This window comes from Macaca thibetana, chromosome 18 (assembly GCF_024542745.1).
Source record: "Macaca thibetana thibetana isolate TM-01 chromosome 18, ASM2454274v1, whole genome shotgun sequence".
Classification (NCBI taxonomy): domain Eukaryota; kingdom Metazoa; phylum Chordata; class Mammalia; order Primates; family Cercopithecidae; genus Macaca; species Macaca thibetana.
This window is the reverse complement of record NC_065595.1, coordinates 34,864,973-34,886,074: the sequence shown is the minus strand read 5'-3', so window position 1 is coordinate 34,886,074 and position 21,102 is coordinate 34,864,973. Positions and strand designations below refer to the sequence as shown.

The 21,102-nt window shown below is 52.7% G+C and overlaps 2 protein-coding genes and 1 long non-coding RNA gene across 4 annotated transcripts in view; 2 read left to right on the top strand and 1 right to left on the bottom strand.

The window, feature by feature from the left end:
* Positions 1-17,153, bottom strand: part of LOC126941422 (uncharacterized) — a 25,265-nt gene extending 8,112 nt beyond the window's left edge. For both annotated transcript variants that reach the window (XR_007721296.1, XR_007721295.1), the window contains exons 1-4: positions 16,452-17,153; positions 3,941-4,081; positions 3,235-3,355; positions 2,900-3,117 (exon numbers count right to left, since the gene is read on the bottom strand). This is a non-coding gene — a long non-coding RNA (uncharacterized LOC126941422). The remainder of the gene's footprint in view (positions 1-2,899; positions 3,118-3,234; positions 3,356-3,940; positions 4,082-16,451) is intronic.
* Positions 1-21,102, top strand: part of HAUS1 (HAUS augmin like complex subunit 1) — a 983,957-nt gene that overhangs the window by 657,416 nt on the left and 305,439 nt on the right. The gene's annotated exons all lie outside the window — the stretch shown is intronic.
* Positions 2,629-21,102, top strand: SIGLEC15 (sialic acid binding Ig like lectin 15). Its single transcript, XM_050767970.1, has 6 exons — positions 2,629-2,975; positions 14,086-14,145; positions 14,546-14,929; positions 15,808-16,185; positions 17,282-17,312; positions 19,131-21,102. Exons 1-6 carry the CDS (start codon positions 2,747-2,749, stop codon positions 19,210-19,212), a joined length of 1,164 nt encoding a protein of 387 aa, XP_050623927.1. The 5' UTR covers positions 2,629-2,746; the 3' UTR covers positions 19,213-21,102.

The following is a 21,102-nucleotide window of genomic DNA, read 5'->3' as shown; positions in this document are numbered from 1 at the left end:
TATCTCTCCTTGAAGAATTTATAATCCAATCAGAGAAAACAGATTAGCCCAAGAAACAACCAGAAAATAAATCGAGACAGAATATAATCAGGCTGCAAGTGGGGTGTCCTTTCACTGATGCATTCATGCTTTCCAGGACTAGTTATTAGGTACCCCCTATGGTTTGGCCCTGTGCTTGGTGAGGGAGAGGTAAAGTCACAGCCACATCCCCAAGTTCCCTAAAGTCTAGAGAAAAGATAGACAAAAATATCAAAGATCCTAGGGCAAGGGATATACCCAGGGGTAGAGGTTGCACAGAGAACTGTAGAAAAACACACAGGTGGGAAGCCAGATGAGACTGGGCTTCCAAGGAAGACTTCCTAGGAGAGGCAACGATGGGAATGAGTTTTGAACAACAAGCTAGGGGTTACTGAGATTCAATGGGGTGGGAGTGGGGATACTCCAGGCAGAAGGAACAGTACAGAAGGTGGATGGGAGTTGCTTTAACAACAAATTTAGGAATTTGAGCTTGATGCTGAGGTTTTAAGGAACCTCTGGAGACACCTGAGATGAGGGTGAGGGGGGCATGATCAGATTTTCACTTTAGCAGATTCATCCTGACAGCCACAGTGCGGAGGTGGTATTGGAAGATCTAAGAGGCAACTTGAGCTTTCCTAGAAGAATTGGGACGCTTTGTCCCTAAATTACCTCTCTCACCAGTTCAATGACACTTGGCATTCCATCGGTAAAGCTGTATTTCCTTAACCCCAATATACAACTGTGAACCCTTGACCACTGCATCACCCTGGGAAAATGAAGTCATACTCCTGGCAACCCTCAGCCATTTACACTGAGCGTGAGCGAGTTTCAAGTATCTTCCTGAGAATATTATTTTTATTTTGTTATTTTATTATTTTATTTTATTCATCTAATTGATTTTTCTAATTGCTAGTCTGCATAAAGTCCTGCGATACAGATCAGAAACAAGGTTCTCTCCTCCATAATTACAGCCCAGGAAAAGGAGGGTAGGTAGGAAAGGCGATGGAGCAGACCAGCAAACAGATGATAACACAGCACAGCGCGTGCAAGGAAGGAGGTCTGCACACAGGGAGCAAATGCCCCTGCATTCTTTCAAATACCTCTCCAGCACCTATGGGATGCCAAGTGGCGCTCTAGGTAAGAATCACATGGCAACTAGTGCTGAGCACCTGGACCTTATGTCTGGGGGAGGAGAGGAACAATAAACAAGAAAACAAGTAAGTGCATAATGTAATTGCAGGCAGAGATGATACTGAGGACTAAGGGTTAAGAAGGAGATGACTCAGAGGATGAGAAAGGGTTGGGAAGACCACAGGTGCAAAGATGGCTTGGGAACTGTGGTTGGGTGGGGGCAGGTGAGGGAGAGGGAGGCACAGACAGTAGACCAGCCCCTGGCCTGGGTCCTGAACCTGAAGGGCTTCCTGTGTCAATCTCCAGTCGGAACTTTTTTTTAAATTTTTGAGACAGAGTCTCGCTCTGTTGCCCAGGCTAGAGTGCAGTGATGTGATCTCAGCTCACTGCAAGCTCTGCCTCCCGGCTTCATGCCATTCTCCTGCCTCAGCCTCCCGAGTAGCCGGGACTACAGGCGCCCGCCACCACGCCTGGCTAATATTTTGTATTTTAGTAGAGATGGGGTTTCACCATGTTAACCAGGATGGTCTCGATCTCCTGACCTCGTGATCCGCCCACGTCGGCCTCCCAAAGTGCTGGGATTACAAGTGTGACAGTTGAAACTTTAAGAGAGAACAATGAAACGTCATGAAAGTGTTTTAAGTAGGGAAGAGAAATTACCAATTTCATTGTTTTCAAAAGTCACTGTGCTTGCAGAGGGTGACCAAGAAGTTGAAGGTGTCTCATGAGAAGGGATACAGCCTGAGGCAAAGCAGGGACGGCCGAAGGAAGGAGGAGGAATGGAACACGGAACTGGCTGTGTGTGGTGAAGAGGAGATGGTGTCATGGGGGACTTGTGCATTTCTGGCTCAGCTTTCCTGGAAGGATAATGCTGCCATCCAGTGAATCACAGAACCCAGAAGCTTGGGGACAAGAGAAGGCAGACAGAGTATGGTAACAGGCTCTGTGGGCATGTTGAGGTGGAGAAGTCTGCAGGCAGCTGAAGAAATGGGTCTGGCTCTGGAGACTCGCAGCTGAGTTGGAGATGCAGGTTCAAGAGACTAGGAAGACCCCCAAGTACGGAGGAAAGGGGGCAGAAGGACAGGGAGGTGGCTAGCAGGGGGTGTCAAGTCACTGTCTAAGGGAGAAACTGCTCCACAGTTGGGTCAACTGCTCAAAGAGCAAACATCTGTGTATCTGCCCTGTGCATTCTTAACCAGGCCCGGAGACCCAGCCTAAGCTTTGAGAAGGGAGGGAGGGAGGGAGGGATAAGGGAAGGAAAAAAGGGAGAGGAGAAGGGAGGAAGGGATGGAAGAAAGAAGGAAGGGAGAAAGGAAGGAAGAGAGGGAGGAAGGAAACGAGGGAGGGAGAGGCAGGCAGGCAGGCAGGCAGGCAGGCAGGAAGGAAGGAAGGAAGGAACGAACGAAGGAAGGAAGGAAGGAAGGAAGAAAAGGTGAGCGACATATAAAGCATATAACAACAGTTTTCCGTGAGGGGAGGGCAGTCACAGGAAATGGCCCTGTTTCTTTCCCATCCTCTTTCCTGTTTCCTGTCCTGGAAAATCATCTCAGTGGTTCCCCTCTTGGTTTTCCACATGACTAAACTCCACGGGGCTTGAATGATCAGGCTGCCAGGCTGCCTCTCCCCAGTTCCTCCAGCTCCCACAGAGCCCACAGGGACCTGCAGATCTGGGCGCCCTGCCCATCCCCTTCTTTCCCCCACCACACCTGGGAGGGCCCTCACTGGGGAGGGGGCCAAGAGTGGGTCTGACCTGGGATGTTCAGATGCTCACAGCATGGAAAGCTCCATCCGGCTGCTGGCCTGCTTGGCATGTGTCCTCCCGACAGGTAAGTGTCTGCTACTCTCTCTGGCCCATGCTCAGGACTGAATAGATGCTGACGGCGTCAGGTACAGTCTCCCCTGGAAAGCAGGAAGTGCGTGTGCACAGGGCCTCCAGGCCTGTAGAGGAGGAAGAACTGAGCTTGGGGCCTGTGGTGCCAGAAGCCAGAAGTTCAAATCAGTGCTGTGTCTTGGATTTCAGGTGACTTGAGGCAGGCACCCCATGTCTCTGGCCTCAGGGTGGCCGCCTATATAAAGGCCACTTACCCCACTCATTCCTTCGCGGATCCAGAGGACAATAGGCCAGGTACAGAGAGGACATGACAGGCTCTGAACAAGCTTCATGTGCTGCTGTCACCCAAGTGCCGTGTGTTTTGATGGGCATATCCTGAGGAAGAAGGGAGGGGAGCACAGGGGCGTTTGGGGATGGTGCTGGTGCATGGGAGGGGGTGATTTCATGTGGGGGATATATTGAGGGATAGAGGCCCTCCCAGCAGGAATCCCAACGGGTGAGTGGGAACTCTGGGAGGTTTAAGCAACAATGTCATCAGTCACTTAGCTCAGTGACTTGGTATCCTGGGAACAGTGTTTCAAAGGGCACAGGGGCCATCTGCGTCAGAATCCCCGGGGTTAGGGGAGGGCATTTGCTAAAATGCAGGTTCTTTGGCTCCACCTCAGACCTGCAGAATCAGAGTATCAGGCAGCAAGGCCAGGAATCTGAATTTTCACCACCTTGGGTGATTCTCATGCTCGATGCAGTTGAGGGCACCTGGGATTAATGGCAAAGGCAATCCTCAGAGCCCCTGTCTCCATATCCCAGTCCTTCCCCCATCCCCATCCTAGGACTCAGCATCCATGCCACTGTATGCTCAGCCATCACAGGCCACACGCTGACATCATGGGGTCCAGAGCTGTAAGTCAACATTCCCTGTATGGGGTCCTGGCTCCACAACTGGATGATAAACTCCCATACCTTAGACCCCTTTGCCCTCTCCTCCAGCGTTGCACTCAGACTGGAGTCCAGCTCGGGGCTGGTTTGGGCAGTAACAGCAAACCACTGCACAGCTCTCACCACGTCCTGGGCACTTTAGTAACTCACGTAAGCCTCATAACCCTATGAGAAAGGAACTTTTTGTTTGTTTTGGAGACAGAGTCTCACTGTCACCCAGGCTGCAGTGCAGTGGCGCAATCTCAGCTCGTTGCAAACTCTGCCTCCCAGGTTCAAGTGATTCTTGTGCCTCAGCCTCCCAAGTAGCTGGGATTACAAGTGTGTGCCACCACGCCCGGCTAATTTTTTACACTTTTAATAGAGACAGAATTTCGCCATGTTGTCCAGCCTGGTCTCGAATTTCTGACCTCAAGTGATCAGCCCGCCTTGGCCTCCCAAAGTGCTGAGATTACAGACGTGAGCCACTGCGCCCAGCAGAGAAAGGAACTCTTCCCTACGAAACATTCCTTTTTCACAGATGAAGAACATGGGGCCCAGAGAGGCTTGGCAAGTGGCAGGGGTGGAGCTGGGATTTGAACCCAGGTGTGTGGGGCTTTTGGCTGGGCCCCCTACTACCCCACCCCACACAGCCATGGACTCTTGGTGGGCACTGACAGGGAAGGAGCTATCTTTTCCCAAGTTGACCTAACTTAGCCATCTTTTTGGGATGATTTAGGGTTGGGTCCCACTGAGACAGTGGTCAGACCTCAGTGGCTGATGGGAGAGGGGTTGAGGGTGTAGATGTTGGCAGCAGGGAAGGTCTGAAGCTCGCCTCTGCTTTTTACTGGCTGCACGGCCTTGGGCAGGCTGCCTACCTTTCTTGAGTCCCTGTAAACTGGGGTCCCTGCCACCTTGAAGAGGTACTGGGGAGGTTCATGAGACACTACATCAAAGGCCCCCAGCACAGCTCCTGGCCCTCAGTGGCTGCTCGATAAATGGCCATGAAACCTTGCCAAAGTCACAGTTACAAGAGAGCCGAGGCTTTGGGGATTTTAGGGAGTTTTTTTTTTTTTTTTTTTTTCTCCTGCTACGGGTCAGCTGCTATGAATCAGCAAGAGACAAAGGATTTAGAGGAAGCTCGGGCTGTGGAGTCACATGTTCAAAAACAAAAGCCAAACCGCACACCTGCTCTGTTGAGATTACTGAGTGCAGCCAAGACACTCACGTGAGCCAACTCAGCTACAGAAAGTCGTTTTCTTTACAAACAGCAGCTGCTTCACAGTTAGAACCAGGGTGGTCCAGGCCCCCCACTTCCTGACGCTCTTCTGGCTGCTCTTCTCCTGGGACCCTCTCCTCGTGGCTCAGCCAGAAGACGTCCAGGCCACGGCCTGGGTAGGAGGCCCGAGGAGCAGGCTCTGCCCCACCACCGTGTGTGCACCAGAGGCTCTATAAGCAGACGCCTGTGCCAACGCGGGCCCGCAAGTCATGGTCCCTTCCCTGGCCCAGAACAGCCCCTTGGTGAGAGAAAAGTGAGAAGCATTCATCCCAGAAAGGCCCCTTCCACTTTCCATGTCCTCCCCTGCAGGCAGGAGACTCCCGTACTCGACACCCAGTGCCCAGCAGCCCCTAATCTCCCAGGGGCTCCCCACATAGCCTCCCTTGTCCTCCCTCATCTCCCCCCATATCTGCTTTTAAGAAGCTGGAGATGCCAGGGAATGTGGGGCAGCGGGAATAACACTGGCCTGGGAGCTCCAACCACCCAGGTAACCTTGGACAAGGCCTCAGGTGGTCCTCAAGCCTGTGACAGGCAGGTGTCACAACCACAACCGCTGTCATCTTCAGGACCCCTTGTGCCAGGCCTGTGACAAACAGTTCATTTACTCTTCAGCACAGCCTTGCAAGTGAGGCTCATTGGGGTTTCAGTGACTGCTGGAGCCTAAATGGGAACCAGAGGCTTCTGAGTGGGTGTCCACTTCGCCCACACCCTCCTGCAGTGGGCAGGGAGCCTGGGCGAAGCCTGGTGTGGAGAGCGATTTACTTCACTAGTTCTGAACTGCTGCAGAAAAACAAACCCAAATGGCAAGACAAATAGCAACGGTCACCTAAAGATGCAGGGGTGTTCATTCGGGACGCAGGGAAAGGTCGGAACCAGAGGAGATGGGCTGGTGTCACAGCCCAGGAGGAAACGGGGGGCTTTAATGAGCTGGGGCTCTTCTCTCCCAGTAGTTATTGTGAGCAGTTTGCTTGGACTCAGGATGTCCTATCTAGGGCGGGAAGGGGAGGAGTGAAGGAGCAGGGCCCACTATGGAGGCTGGGCAGGGGGTGGGGGCACCAGCAGGGACAGGCTATATCGGGCCTCTGAAGAGCAGCACCCTGGGGTAGGCACAGGCCCCACGGCAGGGTCAGCCTGTGGCCCTGCCTCTCCATCAGCTCAGGTAAGCAGGGCCACACCCACACCACAGTCAGCCTGCGGCAGAGGCATGGGTTAAAGGAGAAGCCAGATAACCCTGAGGCAGATGGAGACCAGCTGGCCTTTCACTAACTACTCACACCTCACCCCTTCCCGGGAACCTTCAGGGTCTGGTTTGTGCTGACGGTTGGAATTTCTGCTTCCTCTCCCTCCTCTGCTCTCTGATCTCCACCCCATTCTTGCCCTTTCTCTGCTGATAACCTATGTTGACAACCTGCAAGCCCAGAGAAAGATTTGTAGGGAGCAAACCGAGGGGTGGGAGGGGAAGGGCTGAGCTGCAAAAAGCCTCAGCTCCACCTACATACCTACGGGTGAGGTTGACAGCCAACGGCAGTGTCTCTCCTTGCCCCCAAAATGCCCTCTCCTGGCCCTCCAGGTGCCACAATGCTGGAAGTTCCACCCCCGGAGCCACTCTCCGGGAGCACCCGTTAGCATGACCAGGTGCCCTCAAGGAGCGTAGCCCCTCCCAGATTGTTGGGCTCCTCAAATTGGCCACTTGTCAGCTGGTAATGTCAGCCATGTGGTGGGGGCAGGGGCACAACAGACATCTGAGGCACTCCAGCTCTGAGGGCCACAACGCTGTCCCTCCTGGAGGCGTGGTCTTCCTACAGTGACTGGCCCCCTTGGCTCCATCCTTCTCTTACCCCCTCAAAATCCATGTCACATAAAGCCCACCCCAGCAGACCTAATTCTTGTTAAAGTGCCATTCTGTAAGGGTACCCCCTCTGGCCATTATTCCACCACGTCTACCACAGGACTCACTTTCCTGTCTGTGACACCCTGGAGAGGGTCTTTAATTTCAGGCATTAGTAAAACCTCCACAGACAGCAAGTGACCCGTGCTCCGCCATGAAACCGACAAGCAGCTTTCTCTCTAGTTAACAGAAGTGTGTGACAACGCCCACAAAAGATCTACACAGAGGTTCCCGTGCAAATTCCTGCTTTGCTTTCTTCCTTACCAAGAAACTGGTGGAAATCTTTGGTCAGCTGTGGCAAAACCAAGGTTTCTGTTTCTGCCCCTATCCAATTGCAGCTTCTCCTGGTGTAGGCTCCCCAGCTCTGTTTCTGTCTCCCTGGAGCTGTCTGCCTATTCTGTCACCACAGGTATAGGGGCTTTGGGAGAGTAAGTTTGGCATCAGTCAACTACTCCCTAGTGAAATCATGATTACAATGATGTGAGAGCTAATGCCCGATGCTGCAACCCCAATCCTTCCTCCTTTAGATCCGTCACTGCCAGGAGGCATGAAGGGAGCTACAGGGGGAATTTCGCTATGAAAGACCATCAAGGCATGGATGCTTCTTTCCAAGTAACTTTTCCAAGTCGGTTTTCTGAATACCTAAAAGTCCTTTGATTTAAGCTAGATATTTTTCTTTCTTTCTTTCTTTTTTTTTTTCTTTTTTTTTTTTTTTGAGACTGAGTCTCACTCTGTTGCCCAGGCTGGAGTGCAGTGGCACCATCTCAGCTCACTGCAACCTCCACCTCCCAGGTTCAAGCGATTCTCCTGCCTCAGCCTCCCAAATAGGTGGAACTACAGGCACCCACTGCCGTGCCAGGCAAATTTTTTTTTTTTTTTTTTGTACTTTTAGTAGAGATGGGGTTTCACCATACTGGCCAGGCTGGTCTTGAACTCCTGACCTTGTGATCTGCCTGCCTCAGCCTCCCAAAATGCTGGGATTACAGGTGTGAGCCACCATGCCTGGCCAGCTAGACATTTTTCTAAAATGTTTTATGTGCTTTCTTGTCATTTTTATCCAAGTATCATTTTCAGACACAGATTTTTAGAATTTAATGTCACCTTAGTAAACATCTAGAGTTATCAACTCATGGATGAGACACTGATGCCAGAGAGTTATGGCGACTTGCCTAAGGTCCCAAAGTCAGCATCAGAGCTAGGGCTGGAGCCCCGGACAGACCCTGACACCCACTCTGAAGGGCATGCCACTAAAGCAGGATGCCTTTTGCGGCAGTGAACCCTTCCATGGTGCCTCGGGTCATCTCTGTGTGCACCTACTACACTCGCCTGCTGCAGTGTTGTGATGGTTCAAAGCCTTCTGGGTTCACTCCTTCTCCAAATAGTCCCTTTGACACTGTACATTTATCATTTCTGCCTAAGCTGTCTTTCCATTATTTTTTACTGAAACTTTCCTCCCTCATGAATGTCAACTCTCATTTCTTGCTGCTTTCCAAGAGTCTACAAACAGAAACCACGTTCTAGCTTTTCAATTTTCATGCCCCTGGGCTGGGAAACCAAATAAGTGTGTTAGAATTGTGCATAAATTAAAAAACAAATAGTGGCTGAGCAATGGCCAGACTGTCAACATAAGGAGGAGGCTGCTAATTGCCACTGCAAGTGTATCCCCAGCACCCAGCAGAGTCTCTAGCACATGGTAAACTCTCAATAAATACCTATTGAGTGAATACATGAATGAATAAATGAAGAAATTCCAGGTGAGTTAAGGACAAGGACTGGGCAATTATACTTCAGTTGGTCCAACATGCTGAACTGAGCTGCAAATGGTGTAGTGTCCAGGTACTAACATCTTTTTCTTTTTCTTTTTTTTCTTTTTTTTTTGGCAGAGTTTCACTCTTGTTGCCCAAGCTGGAGTACAGTGGACTCCAGAGCAATCTCAGCTCACTGTAGCCTCCACCTCCCGGGTTCAAGCAATTCTCCTGCCTTAGCCTCCCGAGTGGCTGGGATTATAGGTGTGCACCATCGTGCCTGGCTAATTTTTGTATTTTTAGTCGAGGCGGGGATTCACCACCAGGCTGGTCTTGAACTCCTGACCTCAGGAGATCCACCTGCCTCGGCCTCCCAAAGTGCTGGGATTACAGGCCTGAGCCACCGCGCCCAGCTCAACATCTTAACCCCCTGTGGCATCACCCTGAACATTTCTCCACCACCTTCCGTTCACACTCCCTGTACAGGACTAGTGAGGGAAGGGAACTAACACATATGGAGCATTTGCTGTGTGTGAGGCACTGTTTTCGGTGCTCTACATACGTGGTTTCATTCAATCCTCAATCCTATGTGGAAGGTACTACGTTCCCCATTTTGCAGCAGAGGACCCTGAGACCCGGGATATTATGTAACTTGCCCAAAGATCACCCAGTAAGTGAAGGAGCCTAGGACATGCCAGGCACAGATTGGGTGCTTGATAAAATTCTGATGAAGAATGGCCAGAGGTGGAATTGCCACCTAGGTCCGGCTATGCCAAAGCTAGCATGCTTCCCACCATACACTATGGCCCACCATTGAGGGAGGGTGTTTGGGACAACAGGAAGAATGTGGGTCTCCTGATGACCCCGAAGGTTGATGGATATAAAGCAGAGAGATTAGAGACCCTACAGTAAGGAGCCATGATTCCAGCTCAGGAATCCTCCCTCCCCTGTCTCAGCAGACAGGCATAAGCTGCCAGAGGGAACTGTAAATGTCACAGGATGCTGGGGAGCTTGAATTCCAGCCAAAGCAAATGCACTTTTTTCCCTGGGCAAATCCTGCTGAGTCCTTCCTACCCTCGCCCTGAGTCCTCTGGGCAGCCTCATCCAAAGGTCCCTGTGTAAGTGGGAGTCCAAGTGCCCGCTTCTTTGAATCCCATTCAGCAGGTAAACAGGAAGCATAAATCTCTTCCTAATGGCAGCCAAGATCGTAACCCTTGGTGAAAGAGCCCCTGTGTTCCCATTCTGCTCCTAGAGCAAAGCCCACCCAGGGAGTGAGGGGCCCAGACCTGCCATTTGTAGCACACTTCAGGACATTTTCAAAACTGGCTGTTGTCCTTGGTCACTGGAGCCTACAGGTAAAGGTAAAAATCCTTTGAACAAAGGAGGCAAAACTACCCAGGGTTAAGCCTTGGCTCTGTGACTTCACCAAGTTGCTATGGTTCTGCAAGCCCCAGTTTCCCCTTCTCTAAGAGGGAGCTAATGATAGCACCTGATGGGGTTGTTGTGCATTTTATTTTTATTTATTATTATTATTATTATTATTTGAGACAGAGTCTTGCTCTGTTGCCCAGGCTGGAGTACAGTGGTGCAATCTCAGCTCACTACAACCTCTGCCTCCTGGGCTCAAGCAATTCTCATGCCTCAACCTCCCGCATAGGGATTACAGGTGACCATCACCATGCCTGGCTAAGTTTTGTATTTTTAGTAGAGACGGGGTTTCACCATGTTAGCCAGGCTGGTCTGGAACTCCTGACCTCTAGTGATCTGCCTGCCTTGGTCTCCCAAAGTGCTGGAATTACAGGCATGAGCCACTGCACCCAGCCTCTTGTGCGTTTTAAATGAAATGAGGATATCATTGAGAATGATATCCTAACGTACAGATTTAATGCAAACCAAGCAAATTCTCAAAAAGAGTTTACTGCTGTCGTTATTGTTGCTGTTAGTTCATAAACTAAAATTTCTATAAAAGGGCAAAAACCGAGATATAGATATATAGGACTGACTAAGAGGGAAAAGGTGGGGAACCATCCAGATTCATTAGAACACTGTAGTAATGAAGAACATGGCATGCTGTATTGATACAGAGGTGAACAAATTAACCAAGATAAGCAGAGATATAGAAAAAACCCGTGAATCCATGGAAACATGACACATGACAGAGTATTGTTTTTTAATGAGATGAAGACTCCCCAAAGCACTGTGTGCTCTGGCCTCATTATGCCTTCATGCCTGGCAACCTCTATGCTGATTGATGTCCATGCCTTGTGGCTTTGCTCTGCTGTTCCCTTTGTCTACAATGCTACCTCAAGGCATCATGCAGTCCCCTCCCTTTCTCAAGGCTCTGCTGAAGTGACATCGCCTCTCTCAAGGGTTCTCCAATCCCTGCCTGCCTAATCCACCCCTACTCTAACCACCCCTACCCTCTCCTGTCAGCCTGGACACCCACCCTTCTGCTCTCACATAGCAAATCAATCCAATGTCAGTGACTAGGAGGCAGGTACCATGATGGGCAACAGCAACACAAATAGAACCGGATAGATGTGGTCCCTGGCCTGCCGGAGCTTCTGTGTGTCTGGGCAAGACACACAGTTCAAAGGCAATGCTCATACTGAGGAAGTACCTATGCCAGCTCTGGGGCACAGGGGAGGGAGGCCAGCCCTAGGGTTGGGGCTCTGGGAAGTCCCCCTGCTGTAGGAAAGAGTCAGTGGAGCCCTGAGGATGAAGAGGAGGAGCTGGTGAGTGACATGGGCCAGAAGCCATGTTCAGACAGAAGGGATATTGTTCATGCCCATCTTTACGGCACCCGGCAAACTGTAGTGTAATTATGTCCCTACAAATCTGTCTCCCTTTCTAAGCCATGAGCCCCAGCAGGCTGATAAGATATCCTGTCCACCTTTGTCACCACAGCTCATACCCCAGTGCCTGGCATAAAGGGGAGAAGTGTCCAATACATGTTTCCTGAATTGATGAATGCATAATAGCAAATAATATGTGGGGAATCTGTGCCTGGCTCTGTGATGCCCACAAGATGCATGAGGCCAGAGGAGGCTGAGGTCACAGAAAGTGGGAAATAGCAGGGAACTAAGGCTGGGGCTCAGCCTCAAGATTGGATAGGTGCTTTCTGCAGCTAGAAGCAGTGACTGAACCAGCCAATCCTTCAGACAGGGTCTCTCAAATTTGGAACAAGGTTCTTTGATGATTAATGACTGAATAAACAAGCTTTTTCTAGAGATAAAATGTTAGGTCCTCCAGTCGGGTTCAAAAATGTAATTACATTTGTCCAGAAAAAAAAAAGAGAGAGAGATTAGGCTTAAAAGCAGGTTGTATGAAAAAAGAACTTGTAGTTTTGAGGCAGGAGAATAGTAGAGGGAATTGGAGGTTGGATACAGGGTGGAATGAGTAGGACCAGAAGCAATGTGAAGGGGCAGGTGAGCAAGAAGCAAGAGAAGAAGCAGAAGTTGAGCAGCCAAAACAAAAGGGAAATAAGCAAGTAAGAGCCCCATGGCCGGCAAGATCCAGACCAGACCAGTAAAGGTAAGCTTCTCAGAGATAGGCATGCGCATTAGAGAGAAAAGGTATACTTAAAATGACCCTGTATGGTAATTAGCTATTTAAGGTTCATGCATATGGACTGCATCTCATGCATGTACTTAAAATTATGGGATGGAGGTGACGCACAAGCACACAAGGGCCAGAGTAATTAAGCAGCCTATCAATCAAAAGGCAGATGCTGGCTAGAGATCAGGCAGCTCGGGAAGAGAAGGGAAAAGAACATAAAAGGCCATGAAACGTAACAAACTGGTGCTAATCTCATTTCATAGAGGTCAGTCACTCTCCCACTCCAAGGGTGTGATACTGTACTTCATACACTCTTGCTGCTTTGCTTTGCTATTTCTGTCACGTCCAATTGTTTGTGGCACCAAGAACCCGGAACTGAACCATCGGGTAACACTTTTACTTGATGGCAAGCTGGGCATGAACACACAGTGGGATTTTTTCCAGGTACAGCTCCCACAGCCCAGGGCAGCACGATGGGACTCAGGACACTGCAGGTCCAGCACACCTAGAGCACACACCTGGAGCCCCCCAGGCTCAGGACACTACAATGAAGGAACAGGACAGTGAGGATGAGGAGGGCCAGGGGAGGGACTGGGATTTTTCCACCAGAAAAGAGAAGGCTCGATGGGTCCAGGATAGTCATGACAAGACCCTGCATAGGGTCATCATGGGAAGGCGCTGTACACACACCAGAGAACAATGGCGGTCCTGTGGGCAGCGGAAGATTTTGGTTCCGTGCAGAAGGAACGTCCGGACCTGTGATTATTCATAGATGGATGGTTCCCATGGAGGATGGTCTGCCAGCCGTGCGCTAGGGCTAAGAGGACTCCTGCCCAAGGAACAAATTGGGCTAAATTACCTCAAAAAGCAAAGAGCACTGGGCTTAGAGTCAGAAAAGCTATATTTCTCCCATCTTCAACCTGTGTGACTCTGAGCCTTCATTTTCTCACCTTTAATAATGTCTGCCCTGCCTTTCTCCACTGGGTGTTTTGAGGGTCACATGACATGGTATCTATGAAAGCTGTGTAAATTGCAAAGCCCTTTGGAAATACAAGGGCTGCTGTATTCTTTCCTCTAAAGATCCTTTTGTGAACTGCACCCTGGGGCACCGGTTGGGCAGGCTTAGAAGCCTGCCCTCTCTCCTTGGGAGGCACCACCCCTGGCCTGATCCTCTGAGGCACGCTCCCCTGTCCCCCAAAGCAGCACACAGAGGCAACCACACACACCCTGCAGTTCACCAGCCCTCTGTGAGCTGGAGGCAGACCTCTGCTTCCAGACCTTGGCTCAACCACACATCCATGGTTCACAAGGTGGGGAATGCGGAAACTGTGTCCAGAGGTGCTTGCACAGAGCAAGGAGGCAGTGAAATAGCCCACCTCTCTTGTCTCTCAGCTCCCTCCCTGCCCAGGCACTAGGGAAGCCAGTCAGGGCACAGTCCACTGGGGTATACCTGGATTCTAGAGGAATCTCATGCACCAACTCAACGCATTCGCTTCCAAACACACTGCCCCCTCGCAGGGGCTGTTTCCTCTCTGTAAGTGGAAGTGCTGTTGTCCTCCGAGGAGCCCCAAAGTTCCCAGCCTCTAGCGCACTAGAACGCAGGCTGGGGAGTGAGGCGATCCTGATCGCTGGCTTGGCCTCATGCTGGCAGTGTGACTTCAGTTACTCAACTGAGCCTCAGTTTATTCACGTGTAACCCGGGGATAACTGTGTTTATCTGTAGGCTCATTTGTGAGAACTAAAATAGATACTACGGAGAACTTACTCAACACAGAGGTGCACAGTAAGTGCTTTGATTATTATCACCATCTCGGAGATCTTGGGAGTCTGTTTTAACCACGGGATCCCAGGGTTTTTCCACAGGGCAGGTTTTGATGGGGAAAAACTAAGGGTAAGAATATGGGGACAAGGGGCCTGCAGGTGAGTTAGGAAACAAAGAGGGGAATCCAGGCACCTCCCAAGTCAAGGGAGTGCAGGCCCTGGGAGTGCAGGCACCAGGAATTGCCCCTCAAGTCACAAGAGGGGGTTCCCGCTCCCCTGGAAGTGGGGGATGATCCCTGAGTCCTGGGGTTTCCAGGCTGGGGGTTGGGGGAGCCCTTCCTGGGTCGTGGGGTTTCCAGGCCGCGGGTGCGGGAGCCTGGACCCCCGGGCCCCGAGCCTGACACAGCCCGCCCCGCTCTCAGGCTCGCCAGCGCAGCGCTGGTCCATGCAGGTGCCAGCCGAGGTGAGCGCGGCGGCAGGCGACGCAGCAGTGCTGCCCTGCACCTTCACTCACCCGCACCGCCACTACGACGGGCCGCTGACTGCCATCTGGCGCGCGGGCGAGCCCTACGCGGGCCCGCAGGTGTTCCGCTGCGCTGCGGCGCGGGGCAGCGAGCTCTGCCAGACGGCGCTGAGCCTGCACGGCCGCTTCCGGCTGCTGGGCAACCCGCGCCGCAACGACCTCTCGCTGCGCGTCGAGCGCCTCGTCCTGGCCGACGACCGCCGCTACTTCTGCCGTGTCGAGTTCGCCGCCGACGTCCATGACCGCTACGAGAGCCGCCACGGCGTCCGGCTGCACGTGACCGGTGAGGAGGCGCGGGAAAGGGTCCCCGGCCTCCCTTTCCGCCGCCCGCCTGCCCAGCCCTGAGGGCTACCTGGGTGACAGGAGCTGTGCTGCACCAGGAAGGGCAACGAGACGCAGCCCTCTCCTCTACCCCAGGGATCTCACACCTGGGGGTAGTTTAGGACCACCTGGAAACTTGACACAGATGCAGAATACAGGTCCCAAGAAGGGCTGAGGTGGGCCTGGGAATAGGCATTGCAGTGACTGTCGTAGAGTGACTGTCCCCAGTGGCTCTCAGACGAAGGGGCGAGAAAGACAAGTGAATGGCAATCCTAAATATGCCAAGAGGTGCATTGTGATGTGTGCTACCAGCCCTGAAAGACACTTGCAGCCCCTCTACCCAGCGGTGCACAGAGAGCCCACCCAGTAGTGCCTAGCACTTGCCAGACCCTGCGATACAAAGATGCCTGAACCAGGGTCCCGTCCCTGGAGCAGTGGCTCTCCACTCTGCTCTGCGACGATAATGGCCACTTAGCATTTGCTAGGGGGCCAGGACCTAGTCCAAGCACCCCCACAAGCACGAATTTGCCAAATCTTTTCAGCAACCCCTTAAGACAACTGCTATCATGATCCTCACTTTACACATGGAGAAACAAGCAGAGATGATAGAATCGTTCGCCCAAGGCCACACCTGTATTGGGACTGGGGCAGCCTGGCACCCAAGTGCCCATTCCTCCCTTCTGACCCGCCCCCACTCCTCCGGCTCTGGCATCCAAAGGGCTAAGGGGAGGGGTGCCCTTGCCTTTGCCCGCCGCTGGCGCACTGCAACCCGCTTTCTCACCCTACCCCAACCCCGCCTTGATCGCGGCTAGTGACAGTCACCCGCCTTCTCCCCTGCAGCCGCGCCGCGGATCATCAACATCTCGGTGCTGCCCGGCCCCGCGCACGCCTTCCGTGCGCTCTGCACTGCCGAAGGGGAGCCGCCGCCCGCCCTCGCCTGGTCCGGCCCGGCCCTGGGCAATGGCTCGGCCGCCGTGCCGAGCTCGGGTCAGGGTCACGGCCACCTGGTGACCGCCGAACTGCCCGCACTGAACCACGACGGCCGCTACACGTGTACGGCCGCCAACAGCCTGGGCCGCTCCGAGGCCAGCGTCTACCTGTTCCGCTTCCATGGCGCCAGCGGCGCCTCGACGGTCGCCCTCCTGCTCGGCGCGCTTGGCCTCAAGGCGCTGCTGCTGCTCGGGGTCCTGGCCGCTGGCGTCGCCCGCCACCGCCCAGGTGGGTGCGCCCCAGACCCAGGTGGCAGCGAGGGGCCGGGCCAGGGCTCTCCTCTTAAATAAGACCACCTGGCTGACCACCTGGCACTACCAGAACGTCGGTTTTTTGCCCTATACATCCTGGCGCTTTCCTCTCTGCATGAAGCCCAGCAGGTGTAACCAGCGTGAAAAAATCCCATTTTGCAATAAGGAAGCTGAGACTCAGGAGGTTAAATAAGCTGCCTTTTGATAGTGGCACAGAGACAGAGAGACCCACACACGGCTTACCCCTTTACCACCATCCGGCAAACGATTCCTCTGGAGGGGCTCTGACTATAGACCTTCCTAAATAGCACCGTTTCTGAAGACCTACTATGTGCTGTGTGGGTGCTAGGAATACACTGATGAACAAGGCATGGTCCCCTGCCCTGCAGTGGGCGCTGAGCGGTAGGCAGATCATTGCAATGTGCCATGAGAAGGGCTCTCCTCCAGGGGCGGTGTGCAGAAGCCAGAGGATGGTATGCCTCCCTCTGGTGGGGCATCTGGAGGTTTCACACAAGCAGTGCTGAGAGAGCTAAATAAAAATATGTAAGTAGGCATGAGCTAGGAACACAAGGAAACGCTCTTCCTAGCAGAGATCGTGGTGGCTCGACTAGCAGGGTGTCCTGAGAGTGCCACCACTGCTGTCGCTGTTCTGCATCAGAAATCTGCCCTGTGCCCCAGAGAGGGAGGGAGCTTCTCGGAGCCCCTCAGAACTCCCAGGTCCATAGCACTAGCCTCACACTCTAGTGAGGAGATCAGACTTTGTCACAGTGGCCCTGGCTGCTGCCGTGGCCACAATGGCTTTCTTGCTGCTTTCTTGGAACTCATCAAGTGTTTTGTGCTCAGGGTGCTCAGAAGAACAGACTTTTTACCAGATTTCTCCTCAGTCCATCCCTCTCCTAACTCACTCCCCAGCAGGATTCCATGGTGCAGCTTCACACCATGCTAGTCTGCTGTTTGCTTCACAAACAGTGGTTTCCCCGAGACCCCTTCCACATGGCGTGGGTGGGGGTGGGTGCACAGGTTGCAGACTGCAGTGGAGATTCATGCCTGCTTTCTTGCTGTCCCTCCCACAGAGCATCTGAACACCCCAGACACTCCACCACGGTAAGTGAGCTCCCCGCCTCCACCCCACCCCACCCCACCCACCTAGTCCCCATCAGCCAGGGGGTCCAGGCAGGAGGAGGAAGAAATGGCAAAGGGCTGGGGCTGGGCCCTCCTTGCAGCCCACCAAGGCACCCCTCTTGCAGCCTTCCAAGGTCTTCCCTGGACAGACCAGGCCTTGCTGACCTGCTCTTCTCCCACAACTCCAGGCTGTTTCTTCCTGTAGTTTCCCCTCCACATTCTTGAACAGGCAGATTCACACAAAAGCCACACTGGGGACACTCATCCCTGTTCCCTCCCAGCACTCTGCAAACAAAATTTCTAGTTTCTGAGAGCCTAGGTGAGGGGCCCAGGGACCCCTAGGAAATCACTGAGTCATTGGGTCTTTACTTGGGTCATTACTCTCTTCTTCTGTGGCATCCACCCATGTGAAAGCTGGTGTTGAAGGAGAAAGAACTCAATTCATAGACCCTGGACAGGCTGTGCCTGATCCTGGCGGAGGGTAGGAATGGGAGAAGGAGCCCAGGCACTCCCATAACTCCACCCACCTGTGCCCTGAAGGCTGGAGGTGCCACACTGCTGGTGGCCCCACTCCTGCCAATCTCTCCACAGCCCCACAACCTGTCCTGTGTCCCTGTTTGCTGATTTACTGTCGCACCAATGCCCCTGAATCTGAAAGCCAACTGTTGTTCAGTTATTTAACTGAGTACCTACTGTGTACCAGGCACTAGTACTAAAGACACAGCAATATCCCTGACCTCACAGAACTCACATCCTATTGTGAAGAATTTTAATAAATACAGAAACAGGCCACCTGACATTGTAAAGTAAGAGCTGTGAAGGAAATGGACACACGATGCAGCAGATCCCCTGGGGAGGGGGCCCGCTGCTGGGCTGAGGCTGCTTTAGATCAAGTTCTCTCGGAGGACATGACGTTGAGGGGACCTGAGGACGGAGGCTGAGGCCTGGGCAGGTGAGGGGGTGGAGTTCCAGAGAGCAAGCCCCACTAGAGTGTGGATGTCAGACGGGGCAGTGGGGGCAGCCCGGGAGAGGAAAAGGCAAGTAGAAGGCTCAGGCAAGGCCCAGAAAGGAGACAGGCATTTCCGGAGGGTGGGCGGGAGGAAGGCAGGAAAGGCGTGGGGGTTATTGTGGGTGCAATGGGAAGTCACTGAATGCTTTTAAGCAGACGAGTGGCCCCAACAGAACAAGCTGGCCCAGGAGACTTGGGTGCAGGTCATTGGCAAGGCTGAAGCTGGTTTGGCTGCTTGGACAAAGGTGCAGGGGTGGCAGTGGGGAGGTGGGTAGATGGGAGGCAGGGCTTGCCCAAGGGCCCAATGGGCAGCACACAGTGTGGGAGGGAGCCAGGCAGCCCGGGTTGGGAGCCTGGGCCCTGGGTCCCACTTCCTGAGATAAAGACAAGAGGAGAAGAGAGTGGGGTGGGTGTGAGGGTCATGCGTAGCACAGTGGACATTGAGATTTGAGATTCCCACTGAGATGTCCTAGGGGAAATCAGGAAAGCAGTTGGTGACCAGGAAGCCAGGCCTGCAGATTCTGATTTGTAGGTCAGGGACATGCAGCCAGTCTTGAGGCCTCAGACAGAGATAGCCACGCTATGGTCTGGGCTGCCCTGGCCTTTGGGAGCCCCTCCCTATTCCTGACTCTGCCCAGCCTCTGATGCCATTCATCTCTAAGCCCTGCCAGTTCCAGCCACACTGCTCCCCAGAATGTCTCCTCTTCTTGGCCCACTGCTGGCATATAGTTTGGGCAGTTGGGGACCTCTGACCTGTCTTGGGTGGCCATTCAACTTTCTCCTGTCCACAGGTCCCAGGCCCAGGAGTCCAATTATGAAAATTTAAGCCAGATGAATCCCCGGAGCCCACCAGCCGCCATGTGCTCACCGTGAGAGTCCCTCAGCCACCAATATCCATTTCTGCACTGTAAATAATGAAGCCAGTGCAAGGCTTGGCTGGTACAGCCCGTCCCGATTCCCAGGCACCTTGGCAGCCCCCAGCCGGCTGACTCCTCCCCTACTCGGGGTCAAGACCCTGCTCAAGGAGGCTCATCTGGCCTCCTATGTGGACAACCATTTCGGAGCTCCCTGATATTTATGCCAGCATTTTGTAAGTCTGCATGTGTGTGTGTGTGTGTGTGTACATGCATTAACTTGAGCATGAAACTTCCAGAAATGCTCCCTTGCCCTTTCTTACCTAGAACACCTGCTATAGTAAAGCAGACAGGAAACTGTTTACAGGGCCTGGAGGCCCAGTCTTGTCCTCCTCTGTCACCGACTTGCTGTGTGGACCTAGGACACTTTCTTCACTTCTCTGGGTCTCAGTTCATTTACTGTTGAACACGGACAATCATATTCTTCCCTCCTGGCTGGGAGGACTACCAAGATCTGAGGAAATAATGGATGTGAAGGGGCTTTGGAAAATACAAAGCCATCTACTCATGAGGGGCATGACAGGACCCTCTTTGCAGAGTGACCTTTGGACGTGCAGAGAGTTCTTGGAGAAGTGTGGCCCCTGCAGCAGTGTCACGGAGAACACAGAGTTCCAGAGAGCAAGGCTGGGGCAGGGGCTGTGCAAACCTGTGGTCAGAGGAACATTAAATCCTGGAAACTTGGTGGCAGGAAGAGGCCTGGGGCCTTTACCCCATGCCCCCTGGGATCTCCACTGTGATTGTCCCACACCCTCTGCCTAACTCTTGCCCCATCAGCTGCCCTACATTGCCTAGGGAGCTGGGACCGCTAGGAAATGGAAACCAGGCTCCCCTCTCTCAAGGCATTTGGGAACCACTGTCTCAGGGGCTGAAGCCCGGAGACCTGAGGGGAGGTCTGGCTGGAGGGTCCCTGTGGGTAAAGCAGCTACAGCTCTGACCTCTCTCTGACCTGCAACCTCTCAGGGCATGCAAAGTCCAAATGCACTGGCAACTTCACCCCCTTTGCCCTAACATGGCCAGGCTGACTTGGAGGGGTGCTTCCCTATTTACACCTCAGGGTGAATTTGTTGACCACCTTAGCTCCTGTGGTCCTTGGGGCTTAAGGAGAGGTGGGAGGCATGCCTGGGTCCCAGGTGAGCTGGCAAGAGGAAAGGGCCGTAGGCTAGAGCACTAATGAGGCCATGAATGAGACATCTCACCCGTTACAATGACTTTTATCCAAAAGACAGGCAATGACAAATGCTGGTGAGATTTCGGAGAAAGAGGAATCCCCATACACCATTGGTGGGAATGTAAATTAGTACAGTCACTATGGAGAACAGTACAGAGTTTCCTCAAAAAACTAAAAATAGGCCAGGTGGGGTGGCTCATGCCTATAATCCCAGCATTCTGGGAGGCCGAGGCGGGTGGATCACTTAAGGTCAGGAGTTCGAGACCAGCCTAGCCAACATGGTAAAACTCCGTCTCTCCTAAAAATACAAAAATTAGCCAGGCATGCTGGCGCATGCCTACAGTCCCAGCTACTTGGGAGGCTGAGGCAGGAGAATTGCTTGAATCCAGGAGGCGGAGGTTGCAGTGAGCTGAGATCACGCCACTGTCCTCCAGCCTGGGCAACAGAGAGACTCTCTTCCAAAAAAAAAAAAAAAAAATAGAACTACCATATGATCCAGCAACAGCAATCCCACTGCTGGGTATCTGTCAGCAAGGAAATCAGTATATTGAAAAGATACCAGCACTCCCACGTGTACTGCAACACTATTTGCAATAGCCAAGATATGGAATCACCCTAAGTGTCCATCAACGAATGAATGAAGAAAATGAACACACAATGAAATATTATTCAGCCATAAAA